General features: G+C 40.4%; 2 protein-coding genes across 2 annotated transcripts in view; one reads left to right on the top strand and one right to left on the bottom strand.

Moving 5' to 3' along the window:
• LOC113009462 (serine/threonine-protein kinase pim-2-like) overlaps positions 1-19746 on the bottom strand; it is a 512014-nt gene that overhangs the window by 346237 nt on the left and 146031 nt on the right. The window lies entirely within an intron of this gene.
• On the top strand, positions 5508-6639 carry LOC113009464 (uncharacterized). Its single transcript, XM_026147773.1, has one exon. It carries the CDS (start codon positions 5672-5674, stop codon positions 6620-6622), a length of 951 nt encoding a protein of 316 aa, XP_026003558.1. The 5' UTR covers positions 5508-5671; the 3' UTR covers positions 6623-6639.

Below are 19746 nucleotides of genomic sequence, written 5' to 3'. Positions count from 1 at the left end.
TGATTTAGAAGAAATACTATGACTCCATACAAATACGATGCTTTGGCACAAATACTGTGATTTGGCAGAAATACTATGACTTAGTAGTAATACTATAACATAACAGATTTCCTAAAAAAAACTATGAAATTGCAGTAATTCTATGACTTGGCAGAGATACTACGTTTTAGTACAAATACTATAACAATGCAGAAATACTATGACTTAGTAGTAATACTATAACATAACAGTTCAATGTTCTTGCACAAATACCACAATATGGCAGAAATACTATGTTTTACCACAAATACTGTGATTTGGTATAAATACTGCGATTTGGCACACATACTATGATTTGGCAGAAATACTATGCCTTAGTAGTAATACTATAACATAAGAGATATACTATGGTTTTGCAGACATACTATGTTTTTGCACAAATACCATGATTTGGCACAAATGCTATGATTGGGTATAAATACTATGATTGGGCAGAAGTACCATGTTTCAGTACAAATACTATGATTTGGCAGGAATACTCTGGTTTAGCAGAAATACTCTGATTTAGCAGAAGTACTATCTTTTGGTAGAAATTCCTGCTAAAAGGTACTATTTCTGCGTTTTAGCAGTAATACTGTAATTTGGCATAAATACTATAATTTGGGATAAATACTATGATTTGGCACATATAATATATTCAGCACATATATTATAAAATAACAGAAATATTTGGCCCCAAAACCATGATTTTGCACAAATACCATGATTTTGCAAAAATACTATGAATTGGCAGAAATACTATGATTTAGCAGAAATACTATGATTTGGCAAAAGTACTTAGATGTAGTAGAAGTACTTTGCTTTAGCAGAAATACTATGATTGAGGAGTAATACCTAAACATAGGAAAATATTGATACACAGACACACATACACAGACAGTAAAGGGAACAGGAGCTGTGGAGAGTCTGGGCTTGGTATATGTAGGTCAGTTAAATTAGCTGCACCTGCTGTAGTCAGCCCTTACACACACAGACACAGAGAGAGGTGTGAGTTTTCTTCAGTGTATTTCTGACATTCAGGATTCCCCTCGAACAAATGGCCATAATTTCCTAACCGTAGAGGCTAGAACGGTCATTCAGGCATCGTTTTATTCAGAAGAGATGGGGGAATCTTCAGGTCTTCATAATTCAGAGATAAAACATAAATTCTTAAAGATATATGACTTGTAATACACTGTAACTGAGTAGAGGCGAAGCAAAAACTGCCTTGACTTGCGCTCAAACAACCTTTGGTAACTCTAAATCTATATGGAGCATCAAAATCATTCTTTCACCGTAAGAAACAGCAGGCTTTGGTGAACAGTCATGGAAATTTTCAGGGCTCTGTGGAAATCCATCAAAAAGATATGACGAGAGAAAAAAGTGGTTCATTTCCAGAGATTGAAATCTGATGAAATCTGAGCGAGGGACAAATTTCCTACCCTCAAACAAGTCCAACTCATTTCAGAACGGTAATAGGTGAGAAAGAAATTCTTGAATTGTGAGCGTCAGGAGTGTCTGAACATATACGGGGACAAGCCTCATGTCTTAACTTCGCTTCGTTAAGGAGATATGACAATTTGAAAATGCCTCTCATTAGAGAAATCCAGCGGTGATTTTGAACAAACTCTCCATTGAGTTTATATGGAGAGTTTTCTGACTTTGTGTTACTCTGAGGAGATTTGCAAAATATCTATGAGTCCCACAACAATGATAGTGACATTTTCTGAAAGCCAGCAAAAATACCTACGTTTTGGTGTATAATTTGTGGGGCTTGAGTGGAAATTGAGCGAGTAGCAAGAAGTTGTTTGGACACGAAGAGAAAATTCAAACAGTTTCACTGTCCCCTCTGAGTTAATTGCATAGCAACCATAGCAACGCATGTATTTTCTGAAAAATCACAATTTTGCAACTGAAAACTCAAAGAGGGATAAGATTAAAACGGTAGAAGATCTGAAAAAGCTGAATCATACAGGAATAGCCAAATCATTTGAGAACATTTTAAAGTTTGAATGAAGTTTCTAGGTGAAAGTATGAGGCAGTAGTTAAGTTTCAAAGACAAGAAAGTTTTAGCAGAATTGTGGAAGTTTCCCATTCATTTCAATGGGACAAATTAAAGGAAAAAAGTGTAATATTTTAAAAAGTATAATAGTAATAAACACCAAAAGTCATAGCCGGCATTAGCAGAAAGAGCAGAACAGTTTAGAGTTTGAACGGTGAAAATAGCACAAAAATTGTGGAAGTAGATCCACGGCGAAAAGTGTACGGAAACACCCGGAATAATAAAGAATAAAGAGAAACAGGAACTCAATAGTGTGGATGCCTATTAAGGCATCCACACAACTAGTCCATGTAGCGTGGTCGTCAGGCATCCATAACCGGGATTACTCTCATTCATATTATTTGATAAGTCTGGCATCAGCAGGTCTCCTTCTTTGCAGCAGAGCAGTGAGCACAGAGCCAACATGCACCATCTTTCAGATCAGCCCGTCTTATGTGTGCCTCTGAGCCTCATTTTCTATTTGATTTAGCCCCGTTTTTAATGAATGCAACCAACCATCAAACTGAAATGACTTTTGACTGTCCTCATAATGGTGCACCGGTTAATTCACCATCGTCTTTCGGGGGCTACTAGCTTGGCTGTGTTGCAGCGAGATTTCTGTTAATTTTCAAAACTGTCTGTTTATTTTTTTGTTTATTTTTTAAATTCAGACATGTTTTTAAAGTAGGCTCAAAAGTAGAAGGCTTGGGCAACATTACCTTAGCTTTACTTCACAAACAACAACAAATCCTAAGTCAGAAAACAGTAGGTCACAACCAGTGTTGGGTTATTACAGGAAAAAAGTAATGTATTAGACCTTATCTAGTGCAGTAAATTAGGAATTTGTTACACTACTTGTTACATTACTTTCTTGTTACAGTGCAAAATGACCTGAAACGCACTGTCACATAAGTAGCAGTTAGCAATATAAATAGGCTACAGTCCCCCACACCAACACAATCCCTATCCTAATAAGGACACGTGTACAATCTTTTATTTTTCACACATTTTCACACAAAGCTGACACTAAATCACCACAATGACTCTGCTGTAGAAAAATGTACAGACCTGCATGATTCTGGGTTCTCATCTAGCTTTGCCTTAGCATGGGATCTATGCAGATGCTTGAAAAGAGCTGAAGTTGTAATAGCAGGTTTATGTTTTTTACATCCTGGACACAGTTTCACCATCGCATTCTTACCCTTTTGTGCAATAAAAATAAGCGTGCCCGTATCGCCACTCCACAAAGCTGTGACCGCTCCATCATGTTCCTCCATCTGCACATTAACTTAAATCAGCTGACTGTGGTGCAACAGGAAGAAAAAAAAACATATTTGTTGATTTTTTTTCCTTTTTATCCACCTGGTGTGCGGATAACTGAAGAAACTTTGCAAGACAAGTAGTAAAGTACCTGTCAAATTGAATACAGTTATACATTACAATATAGCATGACTAAGAAACGTAATATGATTACAGATACCCATAGTTGTCCACCTTCATCAGTCTATAATCTACCTTATCAGTTAGTTTTCGTAAAGAAAGTGCGTGCACATGCACTGGCCAGGTCTGCATCATAATATAAACAGTCTGCTTCTACTTGAGTCTATCAGGTAACATTAGTATTTGCTACCGTGCGGTGGTGCTCCACTAACACGCTGAAAATACTTTTTTGCAGCGATACATAGCCTGTTTGCAAGTGCTCCCTGAGATGTCACCTTGTTGGAAAGCAAATGTTCTTTTTGTACTGTGCTTGGAAGGTTTGTTAGTAAAGTTGGCAGCTAGAAGTGTACTTTGGATACAAAAAGTGGTTCAGACCTGGATCTGTTTTATGACTGGGAAAATTCTTCCACTGTCACCGTAAAGCTTTGTTAAATCTGTGGAGATTTTAACGTTAGCTTAAATCGCATCTTATTTTTTGTGACTCCTGGTGGGACTGTGAGTTTTTTGTTTTTCAAAGATGTAAACACAGAACAAGACACAGGAGATTAGGGGTAATTTTAGGGTGTACCAACAGTAGTCGACTTGACATTTGCCAAATCTGTATGAATACCCAACCGTTTGTCTTTAAAAAGCAACAACATTTTCCACTCAATCCTCTCCAATTACAGCTAATCTTTATTGCTTTTCCTGGCAGGAGGCCCTCCTGTGTGTTACATATCGTCATGATAAACACAGACATTGTTCAGTCTCCAGGAATGCGAATAAGCGGTGACGCACACTGTGAATCAGCACCCAAGCTGATACAAAAGTAGTCTGACTGTGGCTTTTCACAGCACACAGGTAGGCTTGTAATGTGTGTGTATGTGTGTGTGTGTAATGAGACGGATGCTTTTGATACTACCTTGTGTATATTTCAAGGCTAAACAATGTGGTGAAAGAAAACAGCCCCAGGATAAAGTTTCCTTTTGTTCCAGTGACTGTTTGTTGTCTTTTGTTATGGATTCTCTAATAAAAAAATATGATGGTAATGAATACTGATATTTTCATATGAATAAGAATAAGCTGATACAACACAAACAGTACCTTACTGAAGTTGATGTAATCTTTTAAGTCTTAGAGTCTTATTAAAGCACGTTATAACATGGTATAGAGTCTTGTCACCAACTTATATTAATTGCACTTATTGCGCTGAGTTGTATTGTTTGAGTGGGAATGTAAAATGTGAAGGAATGTTTTACAACAAATTCTATGTTGGAAATGTCAGCTTGTCCTGTTTACCAATAAATTTGAGCTACAGTCACTTTTAATTTGACCGTCCACCACTGGAGATCTGTGACAAAGTGGGTGAGAAGACCATTTGTCTACATTCTTAGTTAACATTCTTGTTTTGATTTAACCATATTTCACATGTAATCTGCAATAGGCAAACATCTACTATCCCGGGTTTATGTTCTGCACTTTTACAGATTATATAATATAACATCTTGGTTTAAATCAATTCATACAAGTTTGTTAAGTTAACGTGTTATTTATTTCAACTGTTAATTTGTATTGTTTGAACTTACCTTTACCTACCTGTCTTCCAGAAGCAAAAGGAGGAAATGTAGTTCTACTTCCTGCTTTATACCTTCTGGGTTCATCTGAGGTCACAGGAAGAGACCAAGGGCAGGAGGGGAAGAATTCTTATAATTTAATAAAGTTGATTTTAAAGGGTTTATAAAGAAATAGATTTAATGTTGTGATATGTATTGATTACACCAGAGTTTATGTTGCCAGTCAAGAGGAGTAGTAGAGGATGAATATAATCATGTTCATCTCACCTACCTACTGAATGGAATAGTCCAGAGGAGAAAGTGTTTGATTAAGGGGACTATTTAAGCAGACGAACTCAGGTGTTTCAGAAGAAGGGTTCAGGTCAGTGTAGCTGTGTGCAGTTTGACCTTAATTTCCGTTGATTTAAGTTCAGTTATGTTTATTTGAATTGAGTTAATTATAGAGTTGAGTTTCTTATTTGTTTCTTTGTAAATATTCTTGGGCCACAGAATGGTGAATAAATCACTTGCTACACTGGACAGCATCAGTCTCCTGCACTTCTTTGACTGCTTAAGTCGAGTCTTACCACATTTGGTGGCAGCAGCAGTGGGATTCCAGGCCAATTAAGGAGTGGAGAAGATGTCTACCCGAGCAAAGAGAGGGCATGTTCCAGAATGTGAAGCAGATGATTTACAAGATGGCAGCGACCAACAAGGGGCAATAAGTGGCCATATTTCTGGACAAGAGAATGTGGCTGAATTGTCCAAACTTTTGCAAACTCTGATGCAACAGCAGGCTGAACGCGATGCTAAACTGGAGCAAGAGCACAAGCGCCAGGATGATAGATGGAGGCAAATCCGGCATCAGTTTGCCCAGCTTCAACAGCAGATGCAGCATGGCAATCTAGAGCATCAGTTACTTGAAGTACAAGCATCTACATCGGCTTCTTCGAGAGCACCTACTCCAGAACCATCTGCCAGCACACAAGAATCAAATAGGCTTGACTTGGAGCCGGCACATCAACGCAGTGAGGCACAGCTTTCAACACTGGTGAGACATTCAGGCTGGAAGGGGCCAAAAATGCAACCTTACAATGAAGGTGAGGACATTGAACATTATTTAATCACCTTTGAAAGAATTGCTCATGCTTGCCAGTGGCCGCGAGATGAGTGGGCTCTTCACCTAGCACCACTGCTAGCTGGTAAAGCACGTTCCGCTTATGTAGCCATGGATATTGATGACACTATGGACTATGCAAAAGTAAAGTGTGCTGTCTTGCAGAAATATGAAATAAGTGTTGACACCTATCGAATGAGGTTTCGTTCTAGTACCTTTGGAGCAGAGGAAACACCAAGGGAGCTGCAGGTCCGCCTAAAGGAGTTGTACATCAAGTGGATGAATCCTGAAACAAAGACAAAGGATCAAATCGGAGACGCCATCATCATGGAACAGTTTCTCAAGGTTTTGAATCCTGATCTTCGGACGTGGGTTAAGGAACGTAACCCAAAGACTTCCAAGGAAGCAGCAGAACTGGCTGAAGCTTTCTTAGCAGCTCGTCGACCATCAAAAGACTTCACACCAGTTAAGTAAAATTCCAACGTGCCATTCAACAAGTTAGGTGGTGGCCCTGACTTGAAAGTTAAGCACACAAGACAGAACTGGTATAACTCAGATCCTGCCAGATCTGAGACAAAAAATAAAACCAATAAAGCATGTCATTTGTGTGGTCAGATAGGTCATCTTAAAGCTCAGTGTACAAAGATGTCTGTTAGTAAAAATTACATGTGTTCTGCTAGACAAACTGAAGTCAGTGAGAATCACAAAAATGAAATTGAATGTCAGCAACGTGAGCCATCAATTGGGGTATTTGTTGAAGACAAACCCTGTGTAGCTCTGTTAGATTCAGGAAGTAATCGCTCTCTGGTTAGACAAGACAGTCTTCCCAGGGATGTGATCTTTTCAGGAGCAACAGTGGATGTGTGCTGTATTCATGGTGATAAGGTATCATACCCAGTTGCTGAAGTTGCAATTGAAGTAGAAGGCCAGTGTTACACTCTTTCAGTGGGAGTGCTGCAAACGCTGCCTTATCAAGTGGTGTTGGGCCGTGATCTCCCAATACTCACAGAGCTAATAGCCAAGCATCCCTGTCAGACTGAAACCGTTGAAAGTTTGTTAGCGGTCACAAGGTCAAAAGCTAAGGAGCTACAGGTTAATGCTTTGGGTTGGGATGAATTACCTTTTGCAAATGAGGATGCCCCATTGGACGAGTCTAGCACTCGTTCTAAACCAAAAAAGAGCAAGAGACAGAGAAGACATGAAAAGGTGAAGGGAACAAGAGTAGCTGAACACATTTTAGATCCTTTAAAGACTGAGTCTCTCCCCAGTGCTAGTCAGGTTGCTAGGCTTCAGAAAGAGGATCTAACACTTAAACCATTGTTCTCTAAATGTGTTCCAGAGTCAACTACAGTTGAGGGAAGGCAGGAAGTGTTTGTGGTTAAGGGAGATTTGTTGCATCGCCGTAGCAAGATTGGTGACCAGTTGGTGATCCCCCAGAGTTTGAGATCTACCATTTTGAAAATGAGTCATTCCATTCCCTGGGCAGGACATTTGGGACAATCTAAAACATTTTCTAGAATGATTCCCAGATTTTACTGGCCCCAACAGTTCAGTGATACGGTACAATACTGTAAAGCTTGCCCACAGTGCCAGTTAACAGCTCCAGGCAGGAAAGCAGATAGAGCGCCGCTTATCAGTATGCCCATCATTGATACACCCTTTTCACGCATTGCCATGGACATTGTTGGCCCACTAGAACAGAGTAAAGCAGGTCATAAGTACATACTTGTAGTTTGTGACTATGCCACAAAATGTCCTGAAGCCTTCCCCCTGAAGAAAATAAAGGCTCGTCAGATTGTTAACTGCCTGATTCAGTTGTTTTCCAGAGTAGGTATCCCAAAAGAAATCATCACAGATCAGGGGACCAATTTCACTTCTAAGATGCTTAAAGAAGTATATAGTTTGTTAGGGATCCAGGGTGTCAAGACCAGTCCTTATCACCCACAGACTGATGGCCTTGTGGAGCGATTTAACAAGACGTTAAAATCAATGCTCAGGAAATTTGTGAATGAAACAGGGTCAGATTGGGACCAATGGCTCCCATTTTTGTTATTTGCCTACCGAGAGGTTCCACAAAGTTCTACTGGGTTTTCACCATTCCAGCTACTTTATGGGCATCCTGTCAGAGGTCCAATGGATGTTCTGAAAGAAGCTTGGGAGAGTTCGATGTCAGAGCAGAGGTTTAGTGAACTCTCACATGTCCTCAAAATGAGAGACAAGCTAGAACAGTTCCAAGAACTTGCTAATAACAATCTGGCCCATGCGCAACAGCGGCAAAAACAAAGATATGATAAAGTGTCAAGAAGAAGAGTCTTCCATGAGGGACAGAAAGTTCTTCTACTTTTGCCAACTTCTGAGAGCAGTCTTCTTGCAAAGTGGCAGGGGCCATATGAAATCACAAAGAAGACAGGCCCAGTCACATATGAGCTTCATTTACCAAACCGTCGAAAGAATCATCAAGTGTTCCACGTCAATCTTTTGAAAGAGTGGACTGACCAGCCACAGGACTCAACATCCATGTGGGCATGTACAGTTGTGGATGAGGAAGAGCCTCAGGAGCAGTACTTCCCTCCTTCAGCTGTCAAAACTGTGTTTCCAGATTTAAACCATTTGCCTTTGGAAAGACGTCAGGAGGTGCAATCACTTATGACCAAAGAACTCTTCAGTCTAAAGCCAGGTCGTACACACCTCATTGAACACAAAATCACTTTGCATTCTCCAGACCAACGGCCAATTAGAGATACCACTTGCCGTATCCCAGCTAAGCTATTGCCTGAGTTGAAAAGTGAGCTGGAGGAGATGCTGGCTGCAGGAATCATTGAGCCATCGCACAGTGAGTGGTGTAGCCCTGTTGTGCTTGTACCAAAGAAAGATGATCCTAAGCTTAGATTTTGTGTAAACTTTTCTAAGTTAAATTCTGTGTCTGCTTTTGATCCTTATCCAATGCCGAGGGTTGATGAACTAATTGATCGTTTGGGAAATGCTAAATTTCTGACTACCCTTGACCTCTGTAAAGGTTATTGGCAGGTTCCCTTGACAGACTCATCTAAGGACTTAACAACATTCAGAGTGCCGAGTGGACTGTTTAGATTCACAGTGATGCCCTTTGGTTTGCATGGAGCACCAGCTACATTCCAAAGGTTGGTGGATCGAGTGTTGAAGGGTGCAGAACAATATGCAGCTGCCTACATTGATGACATTGTTGTTTATAGTGGTACATGGGAAGATCATCTGAAACATCTTGCTGATGTGTTTCGACGTATCGCAAATGCTGGACTTGTCATAAATGCCAAGAAATGTCACATCGCCAAGCCCGAGGTGCAGTACCTGGGTTATGTAATAGGGGGTGGAGGCATTCGCCCTCAGGTTGGAAAAGTGGATGCAGTTGCTGCAGCACTCTTGCCAAACACAAAGAAAAGGTTGAGATCATTTTTGGGATTAGTAGGTTGGTATCGTCGACTAATTCCAAATTTTTCATCAAGAGCAGCTTTATTGACTGACATGACAAGAAAATCTAGTCCTACAAGGATCAGGTGGACGAAAGATGCTGAGGATGCATTTAATGATTTGAAAGACTGTTTGTGTCAGAAACCTGTTTTGCAGTGTCCAGATTTTAACCTTCCATTCACAGTACAAACAGATGCCTCTGAGGTGGGTCTGGGAGCTGTTTTACTGCAAGGAGAGGAAGGGCAGCAGTTGCCTGTCCAGTACATCAGTCGAAAACTTTTTCCAAGGGAAATGAGGTATTCGACCATTGAAAAGGAGGCATTGGCGATTAAATGGGCTCTAGACACCTTGCGATATTATCTTGTTGGGAAAGAGTTTGTTCTTGAGACTGATCATCGTGCTTTGCAATGGATTCATAATATGAAAGACACTAATGCCAGGATAACAAGATGGTATTTATCTCTCCAGCCTTTTCGTTTCCAGGTCCAGTATAGACCTGGACATAAGAATGTCATTGCTGATTTCCTGTCCCGTGACTCAGAGGAGTAACGGTCTTAAGGGGGGAGTGTGACAAAGTGGGTGAGAAGACCATTTGTCTACATTCTTAGTTAACATTCTTGTTTTGATTTAACCATATTTCACATGTAATCTGCAATAGGCAAACATCTACTATCCCGGGTTTATGTTCTGCACTTTTACAGATTATATAATATAACATCTTGGTTTAAATCAATTCATACAAGTTTGTTAAGTTAACATGTTATTTATTTCAACTGTTAATTTGTATTGTTTGAACTTACCTTTACCTACCTGTCTTCCAGAAGCAAAAGGAGGAAATGTAGTTCTACTTCCTGCTTTATACCTTCTGGGTTCATCTGAGGTCACAGGAAGAGACCAAGGGCAGGAGGGGAAGAATTCTTATAATTTAATAAAGTTGATTTTAAAGGGTTTATAAAGAAATAGATTTAATGTTGTGATATGTATTGATTACACCAGAGTTTATGTTGCCAGTCAAGAGGAGTAGTAGAGGATGAATATAATCATGTTCATCTCACCTACCTACTGAATGGAATAGTCCAGAGGAGAAAGTGTTTGATTAAGGGGACTATTTAAGCAGACGAACTCAGGTGTTTCAGAAGAAGGGTTCAGGTCAGTGTAGCTGTGTGCAGTTTGACCTTAATTTCCGTTGATTTAAGTTCAGTTATGTTTATTTGAATTGAGTTAATTATAGAGTTGAGTTTCTTATTTGTTTCTTTGTAAATATTCTTGGGCCACAGAATGGTGAATAAATCACTTGCTACACTGGACAGCATCAGTCTCCTGCACTTCTTTGACTGCTTAAGTCGAGTCTTACCACAAGATCACTCTGCTCCAGAAAAGAGGGAAGAGTTTTTTTTTTTTTTTTTTTATAGTTACAAAGCAGGAATTCATATATTCAGAATAATCAAGCACTTCTGTTGACGTCTATATAAACAAATATTCCTTTTTGCCAATCATACTTTCTGAACTCATTACTCTGGCAACCTTACAACAACAATAATAATAATACAACTGTATTTGCATAGCACTCTTCAAATAAACGCACTGAACTGCCCTTCCAAGTCTGTGACTGAGTTCACCTGCCTTGATCCACATGACATAAACAGGTAACATAAAAAGAAAACAGGTGAATTTTGAGTACAGAGCCCTGAGGTACCCCACAGATCATCTTCATAGAAGATGGCAGTGACTGTCCAATACTAAAAGACTGATCCTGTAAGTAAGAATAAAGCCACCTTAAAAGTCAACCAGAAATGGCTTTGCTTTAGTCCTATATTCAATATTTTACCTTTTATATTAAATCTCGTTCATTGGGGTCTTTGTGTTTTCTTGATGTTTGGGTGTTCCAAACACTGAAACGTTTTGTAAAACTGGTTGCTTATAACCCATCCCTACATAAATCAGTAGTAGGAAATTAAGAGGTTTATTAGCCTGGTGCTAGCAACACCATGCCAATACATTTTAAATCTTCCCTCCTCAGCTAACGTAATACATACTAAAGGTTTGGAGTAATGGCAAGAGTTTATGCGCACATAAAGATTATACATGAGTCTTCTTACAATATATAACCTAATAATATTTTCAGTGGGTATCAGTACCTGTTGACTAAGCCATACTAACTTAGTCATATAAAGTATGACTAAGTCATATAAAAAACTGCTCAAGAAAAAAGTTGCTTTTGTATTTTTTGAAAGTTTATGTGTTGTTGCAAGTTCAGAACTGGTTGAAGCTCCCAGGCTGTCATCTGATAATGTGGAACAATAAAAGTCTTTCTTTCAAAGGCAAACAGAACGTCGTGGAAACAGATTCAACTCTTTGTTTGCTGTTGCATCTGATATCAGGCCTGTAATGCTGATATGGGTGATTGTTGTTCCAGCCTGGTAGAGTGTTTAATATTCAGACGACACTATCAGCATCCTGGTACTGAACACTGGCATCAAGCAGATTCATTTCTTCTTCATTTCATAACAGTGCAGATAAGCTTGTTGATTATCTTTATCTTTGAGTGCCACTGTATATACATATGATGTAAATTATGTGTTACACCATTACATTTGCTCTAGATTTTGCCATCTGTTACAGATTAAATACACCTATATAGAGTTATTTAGAAGAAAATTGAGGCTGTAACAGGTCCAATGATGATTTTTTTAACTTCTTCTGAAGGCTAAGTCTTAGGTGGTAATCCTAAACCAAACCCTATCGTATTTTGATACAGTGGCAATAAATAAAAAGAATAAATGAATAAAATTAATGTTTCTCCCACTGAAACCACTACGTCCAGATGAACGGTATCAACTTCTGAGAAATAAAATTAAGTAAAAGAATAGTTTTTGATGTGTGTCAGTTTGAATGATTATTTTCTTTGTTCCCAAGCTTGCTAAAATGGGTTTCCAGCTGCACTCCGCTTGAGGTGGATGACCTATGTGTCGGCTGAATGCTGTTTGGGTTAACAAGTGGGCTTCACTCCCTTCACAAAGGGAGTGAAGGCAGACTTCAACAGAAATGGGATCAGTATGAAAACAACACGAAAGACCAAAAATACAGCATGAACAGTAGAGACAGTGGCTGCAGTGAACTGTTCATTGTTTCTCTTGATGTCCTTAAGTGTTATCAGACTGCTTCCACAAACATTTGTGAAAGAATTGTTTGCTCTCAGGAACTCTGTGAAATCCAGTGTGGTACCACCTGTGCAAGTCCAGCTGTTAAATTTCCTCCCTAAGCCAAATATTCCACAGCACACCACCACTGGACTCTAGAGCAGTGGAGATGTTTTCTCTGCTTCTAAATCTGGAACGTTGATGGATGAGTCATTGTGCCTTGTTCAAAATTTAGTGGAGGGGAAATTATGGTGTGGCGCTGGCTCTGCACCTTAGTTCCAGTGAAATAAGCTCTTAATGGTTCAGCATACCAAAACATTTTGGACATTCTCATGCTTCCAGTTTGGAGATGGCCCCTTCGTGTTCCATCATGACTGTGCACCAGTGCACAAAGCAAGGTCCATAAAGACACGGATGAGCAAGTTTGGTGTGGAAGAACTTGACTGGCCTGACTTCAACTTGTTAGAACACCTTTGGGATGAATTAGAGCAGATTGTGAGCCAGGCCTTCTTGTCCAACATCAGTGTCTGACCTTACAAAAGTGATTCTGGAAAAGTAGCCACAACAAGTCACAAAGGTACTTGAATTTCATTCCTACAAGATATATTTAGTGTGTCCTTTCCTTTAATGCTGCAGTGAACTTTGGGAGACTTCCAAAGTTCATGGTAATTCAAAGTACTTCAGGGCCTGTTGCAGATATGGAAGAATCCAGCTCAAGCCATTCGCTGAATGTCCCCCTAAACTAAGATCTCTATGTGACAGAAAATTTCAGCAATCAGGGCAGTTCTTTCAGAGCAACAGACTGCTGTCTATGGCTTTTAAAATGTCTCTGCAAAAACAGCAGCCAAATAGTACCCTTTAATAATATATAGTATTATGAACCATAATACTAGAGTTGTGTGTACAGTACATATGTCTTTTTCCAGAAAAGTGACCTTATTAAATTCACCATTAAAGTACCCACTGGAGATTCACTTGTACAGGACAATTTAGAAGGTGAGAGCAGTTTTACTTTGATTCTCGTTTGTTTCCTTCACCAGAAAGCCAAGAAAACTCAGATGAGGTTGGTGGTGGATGCAATGGAGAGGGCAGAGAAAGAGGACCAAAAGGCTTAGGGAAGCATAGTTCCTGATGTTCAAAGGGCGCTTTTGTTGTAGGTACTAAAATATCCACTGACACTGAAACAGGATTAATCAGCATCTAAATGCCAATTACCTGTACCTGTTATTAACCTCTGTCTCTCTTCCACAGCATGTCTTTATCCTGTCTTCCTTCTCTCACTCCAACCAATCACGGCAGATGGCCCCGCCCCTCCCTGAGCCTGGTTCTGCTGGAGGTTTCTTCCTGTTAAAAGGGAGTTTTTCCTTCCCACTGTCGCCAAAGTGCTCATAGGGGGTCATATGATTGTTGGGTTTTTCTCTGTATCTATTATTGTAGGGTCTACTGTTCATTATAAAGCACTTTGAGGTGACTGTTGTTGTGATTTGGCGCTATATAGATAAAACTGAATTGAATTAATTACACTGTATTATGGTTGCACCTTAGTAACTAGCTGATAATTCACCAGCTGTCCCAAAACGTCCAAATATGTTCATGTCTATTTCCAAAAAAGGGGGAAAAATCAAGATGGTGATGGCCCACTTGCCAAACAGCAATCCACACACCAGCAGATGATCTGATGTGTGTGTCTTTACTCTTTACTCCATCTACACATCTCTGATCCATGTTCCCTTTTCTACCTTTCTTTTTATTCTTTAATCTTACACCCCCCCATTTTCTCTTCCTCAAAGTAATACCTGTTATTTTTCATCCTGTCATTGTTGCTCGTTTTATTTCTTGTCTGCTCAGCTCCCCTAACCTTCTTTCCAATTGTTCATCATTTTCTCCTCATTTCCTCTCCTTTCCCTCCTCTCGTCTTCTCACCTTTCCTTGCCACCATTCGTTTTAATCTTTATTCCATCCTTATTCTTCTCCTTTGAAGACTTATCATCTTTTCTATCCGCCATTGCAGTTTTTCTCCTCCTACCCTCTTTTCATCCTCTCCTATTTTCCAATTCTCTTCCTTCTTCGCTGTCGTCTCATTCCCTCCCGATTCCTGTTAGTTCACCTTTCATTTTCATTCCACATTCCTTCTCCTCACCCCTCCCCAGGCCGTCCTCCTGTACGCCGCTGTGTCGAAGGACAATGATCTCATTCACGCCCACCTTGGGAAAATGTTTGACGCTCCCGAGTGCTGACAGGTACTCGTGCAATGCCACTGGATGGCTGGGGGACCCTCACTGATGGGGAAAAATTGAGATGGGGCGAGAGTCAGTATGTTGAGATGGATGATGTGTGGGAAGTGAAGAGTGCACAGAGAGTGAATCATGGGATAGAAAGATGGAGTGAAAAGGGACAGAGAGGCTTCTTTCAATGTCACCCTGTAATCCAACACACTTTATCGTTGCCTCTCCTCCCCCACTTTATTTCTTTTCCTCTCTCTCTTTCACTTACATACCCCCTCTTCATATTCCCTCTCACAGACAGGTACATGCATTTTTCTCACAGCAATACTGTCACATTTATGAATGTTCACAGACTGCAGAGTGAGGTACGTGAGCGAAAAAGAGGCCGTCTGTGTGAAATTAAAGTAATTGTCACTGCGAGGGCTGCTGCCAGTGACGATTCAGCTATAGCTCAAGAGCAGCTGACCCGGAACTGCTTGATTTTACCAGTTTTAATCCAGAGTGTGTCTAATTGCACCGAACTGAAGAAGTCTGTCTTTCTCACTCACCTCTTGTCCCTCTCTATATCTTTATATACCACTCTGCATTTATTATTATGAAGAAAAGCATCATTTCTATGTGTGAATTTATACATGTGTTTACTAAAAGTAGTTCAGTTATTATTAATCTCTGGCTCTCTTCCACAGTGTGCCTTTTGTTCTGTCTCCCTCCCCTCACCTCCAAGCGGTCGTGGCAGATGGCCTCCCCTCCCTGAGCCTGGTTCTGTGGAGGTTTCTTCTTTTAAAAGACAGTTTTTCCTTCCCACTGTCACCAAGTGCTTGCACATAAGGGTTTGACTGATTGTTGGGGTTTTTCTAATATTTTAGCGTGTTTACTTTAACATTATAAAGGACCTCGAGGCAGCTGTTGTTGGGATCTGGTGCTATATAAATTAAACTGAACTGGATTGAACTGAAATGTGTTTGGGGCTGGACCCAGCTGAGTCCACAGTTTTCTTAGTTATCTTTAGTTTTGTCATCTTCAAGTTTGAGCTTTCCCGTTTATTTTTTACATTTTTCTCCAGCTTTTAAATTTTGTCCAAACTGCAACTAGTCAGCAATGAACCACTGTTGCAATGACAAATCAAAAGAAACCTGGACTCTTAAATTGTTTAACAGTTTCACCACTCAGTTGATCATCACATACTGGAAGCACCGAGCTATGAGAAACTTGAATTTTTGTAACTTTACCAAAAAAGTATCTTCCAATTTCAAGCAAAACAAGAAGGAAGACAGGACGGAGCGAGGCTCCTGCAGTCAGCATTTAGAGAACTCGAGCACCACTTATTAACGCTGACACATGCAAGAGTCATCCTGTAGTAAAAGACTGAACCTGAACCAGTCTGTGGGAGTCATTCGTACATCTCCAAGTTCTTTCAGCAAAAATCCCATTTCATGCTGCTTTAAACTCAATTCTTCAGCAAGACATCGATGAATTTCAGCTCACATTTACATCCGTGAATTATTCTGAAACTCTCTAGCTGCAAGCTGATTTCTTTCCCCACCACATGCTGTAACCTTTTTGAAACAGTAATGACTCTAAATGGTTATGGCATTTTTCTCTGAAAATCTAAAACATTTGGGAGCCCTAGACACACTGACATGCAGTCAGTGCGCATATACCCCATGTATAATTCATCATCCTCTCTGAAGCCTTTTCTGCACATCTATCAACATCTGACTTTAAACTCATTCTGTTTAGGCTGCTGCATCAAACATTTCTGTTTTCAAGCGCACCCTGCTGCAAATACGCGAAAGTGACGTCTCATTGTCTGTAACTGAAGTGCTCTGTTTATTTCAGCGTTCCTGTAGAACGGCGGGGGGGAAATGAAGACGCGGAAACAGGACAAGCGACAGTTACATCACAACTTCATATGTTGTGAAATTGTAAATGCAGCATGTGTGTGCTCTGGGCATGGCTGCTACACACTTGCGATGCAGGCAGTGTTTGGTAAATGAGCTCTCAGACAACGTGCACACTCCGACTGTGAGTGTGTGATCAAAATTAAACCAGCGTATTCTGAAACAGGGGCAAGCCATTCATTATTGATGATCCCGTCCCTCTGAAGATGCCCTAAATAGGCTTGTGTGGTTGCATAACAAATGTGTAGCCTGTGAGGCACTGATGAGACTTCACTGCCATCAGCAGCTTTTATGAATGAGAGCAACATGTCACACCTAGCTGCAACTCGATAAAAGTAAGGAGCCCCTTTTCTCCATTTAATTTGTTCATTTCTGCTCTGTTAGCCAGTTAGCTCATGATTGCCTACCTCCTTTTTGCCTGTGTTAATAACATATGCTCTTTATGTTGCGCTCTTTTCCCTTCCTGCTTGCTGCTTTAATGCTTCTTCAAAGACTCTTTTTGAGTCTTTGAACAAAGAAAAAAAACAGGCTTTGCTTTCCTTTCAGCGAGAACTTACAACAAACCAGTGACTGACAGGCGGCTAAAATTTGAGCTTCGATTTTACGGCATATCTCCCCAAAACCCAGCTGCCTGCAGTGCAAGGATAAACGCAGAGGAGTGGGACCACTGCGATGACTTTTGTTGTGTTACAAAAGCTTTGGTGGCAAAGCTCGAAACCTTTATTTATGCTGTGAAATTCGACATAACAGGCTTACACTTTTCCAGCAGTGCCCTGGGTGTGTATCAAACTGCTCCCCACACTAATGCGATAGTTGGATATTCACTGTCTGGCAGAGAACAACAAACCACAGTCAGTTGTATGTTAACTTGGCTCACATCGTGAGTGAGGAAAGATAGTCACTATGCAAGTATATCAGAGTAGTATTCCTACCAGTACTAACACTGGTATGAATACTATCAGTATCTGGAACCAGTCTGTGCTGGTCTCACTTGTGCTGGTGTCGGTCCATCAGCCAGCTGGAAAGAAGAGCTGACATTTATTTTAATGTTGTTTTCCTGTTTCTCCCATTCACAGCGATCTGTGATGGGATTTCGGAGGACTACACTGGACCAAGTTTTGTTTGCTGTCCAACATACGCAGACGGACACATTTTTGTGGGGGCATAAATGACACTTGAGCCTTACGGCATGTGGGTCATCTGCTCTGCCTGGTCAGCTCAACCAGCCCTCAGAATGCATGTTTTAATTGCTCTTTTCAAGTCTTGAAATGAATACACAGAATTGTTAATTAGTTAAAGTATGGTCCCTGTTACTGATCAGAAATCCTTTTAGATGACTGACAAATCCACTCTGAGCTTGCAGTACCCCTCAGTAAGAGCCAGCATAAAAACAAGACTGTGAGATGGTGAGGCTTCAGTATGGAACCTTACTAATAAATTGTTGCCTATGTCCATCTTTTATATCTACGAGCAAAACACATACAAACAGTTGCAATGCTCAGCTTAACAGCAACGTTGTAATGTGCAAGCTTGTGTTGCATCTCCCTCCAGAATTGTTTTTGGTTTTGCAAATGTAATTTAGCAGATTTTTTTTCTTATCTTGATCATACGCAGTTCTACCCTACTCATATTTATTTAGTGGAAACATGTGACAGAAAAACGGGAGAGTATTGGGCTGCTAAGCTCTAGTTTCCTAGCTGTAGACATGCAATGGTTGTCCGATACAAAACAAGCCTGACTGTGCCTGAAACATTTAAACCGCCCGTGTACTTTCTGCACTACACGCTGTTCCTGGATGTCTGGGTGGAAGGGAATGGCTAAAGTGTTATTACTGTTATTACTTCATACTTTAATGTTCTAAAACCTCCAGAACCTTCTGATTATCTGGACATCAGCAGTAGACCCCAAGGATCCTCAGACCCTTTTTCACAGCTGCCTCGCAGTGTGGCATGGCCAAATATCGCTGTCCTTTACCCAGAGAATCCACTCACTTGTACTTTTCCACAGCCATCGGTTTCTATGGCAACTAAAGGGGAGGAAGATGATGCTGGGGCTTGACAGAGCACTGTCAAGCAGACAGCACAGGAGCGGCTGGGATCGTTGAGAGGTAGGAGAATACCCACAGGGAGGACAGAAAGGAGGAAGAAAACAGGGAACTGGTTAGAGAAAGAGAGCTCAGGAGAAACAGAGCTGCATGATTCAAGCTTGTTCTAAGCTCTTTGCCGACCTTATGCAATATCAGTCAAATCTGACTCTCAGTTTTATATCATATAAATAGATCTAGTGCTCAGTGGAAGTGCAAACCTAGCAAAAAATCACAGTCTGCAGACATGTTAATATCAAAGTGCTGTGTCTTTTTGCACTTTCACTCGGCTAATTATCAAAGCGAGACAGAGAGGCTGAAAAGTACACAGCCCATCAGGTATCAAGGGTACAATTTTTTATAATTGCGTGCACAAAGTAGCAATTTGTTCCCTCAAATTAATAATTTGCAGTTTCCAATTAAATTACCAGGTTCTTCAAATGACTCACTTCCTCAAATGAATGGCATGAGGTTTTGATCGTAGTTGGTAGCAGCAGTTGGTGCTGGTCTGACAGAAAGGAGAACCCAGAGTGTTAGCAGGAGTCAAGCAGATGTTTTTAATGTAAACTAAAACACTTGAGACATGTAAGAACCTTGGAGTGGAGCGATAAACAGAACACTTTGAAGGTCAGCAGTAGTGATAACTCATTCCCCCGACCCGTCTCATCAAGTGCAGCTAGAACTGGAACTTGCTTATCCAGCTGCTTATCATCACACTAAACTTCACCCTAGAAATTTTAATTCTGCATTACGTGGCGGTTATGGTGGTTATAAATCTAAAATGCTCTATGAAAACAAAATA

Source organism: Astatotilapia calliptera, chromosome 17 (assembly GCF_900246225.1).
Source record: "Astatotilapia calliptera chromosome 17, fAstCal1.2, whole genome shotgun sequence".
NCBI classification, from domain to species: domain Eukaryota; kingdom Metazoa; phylum Chordata; class Actinopteri; order Cichliformes; family Cichlidae; genus Astatotilapia; species Astatotilapia calliptera.
The sequence above is the reverse complement of the archived record's forward strand: the minus strand, read 5'-3'. Positions and strand labels throughout refer to the sequence as shown.

What these genes read in the sequence shown, in the direction of transcription:
- LOC113009464 (XM_026147773.1), top strand. Translation starts at nt 5,672, where the DNA reads ATGTCTACCCGAGCAAAGAGAGGGCATGTTCCAGAATGTGAAGCAGAT.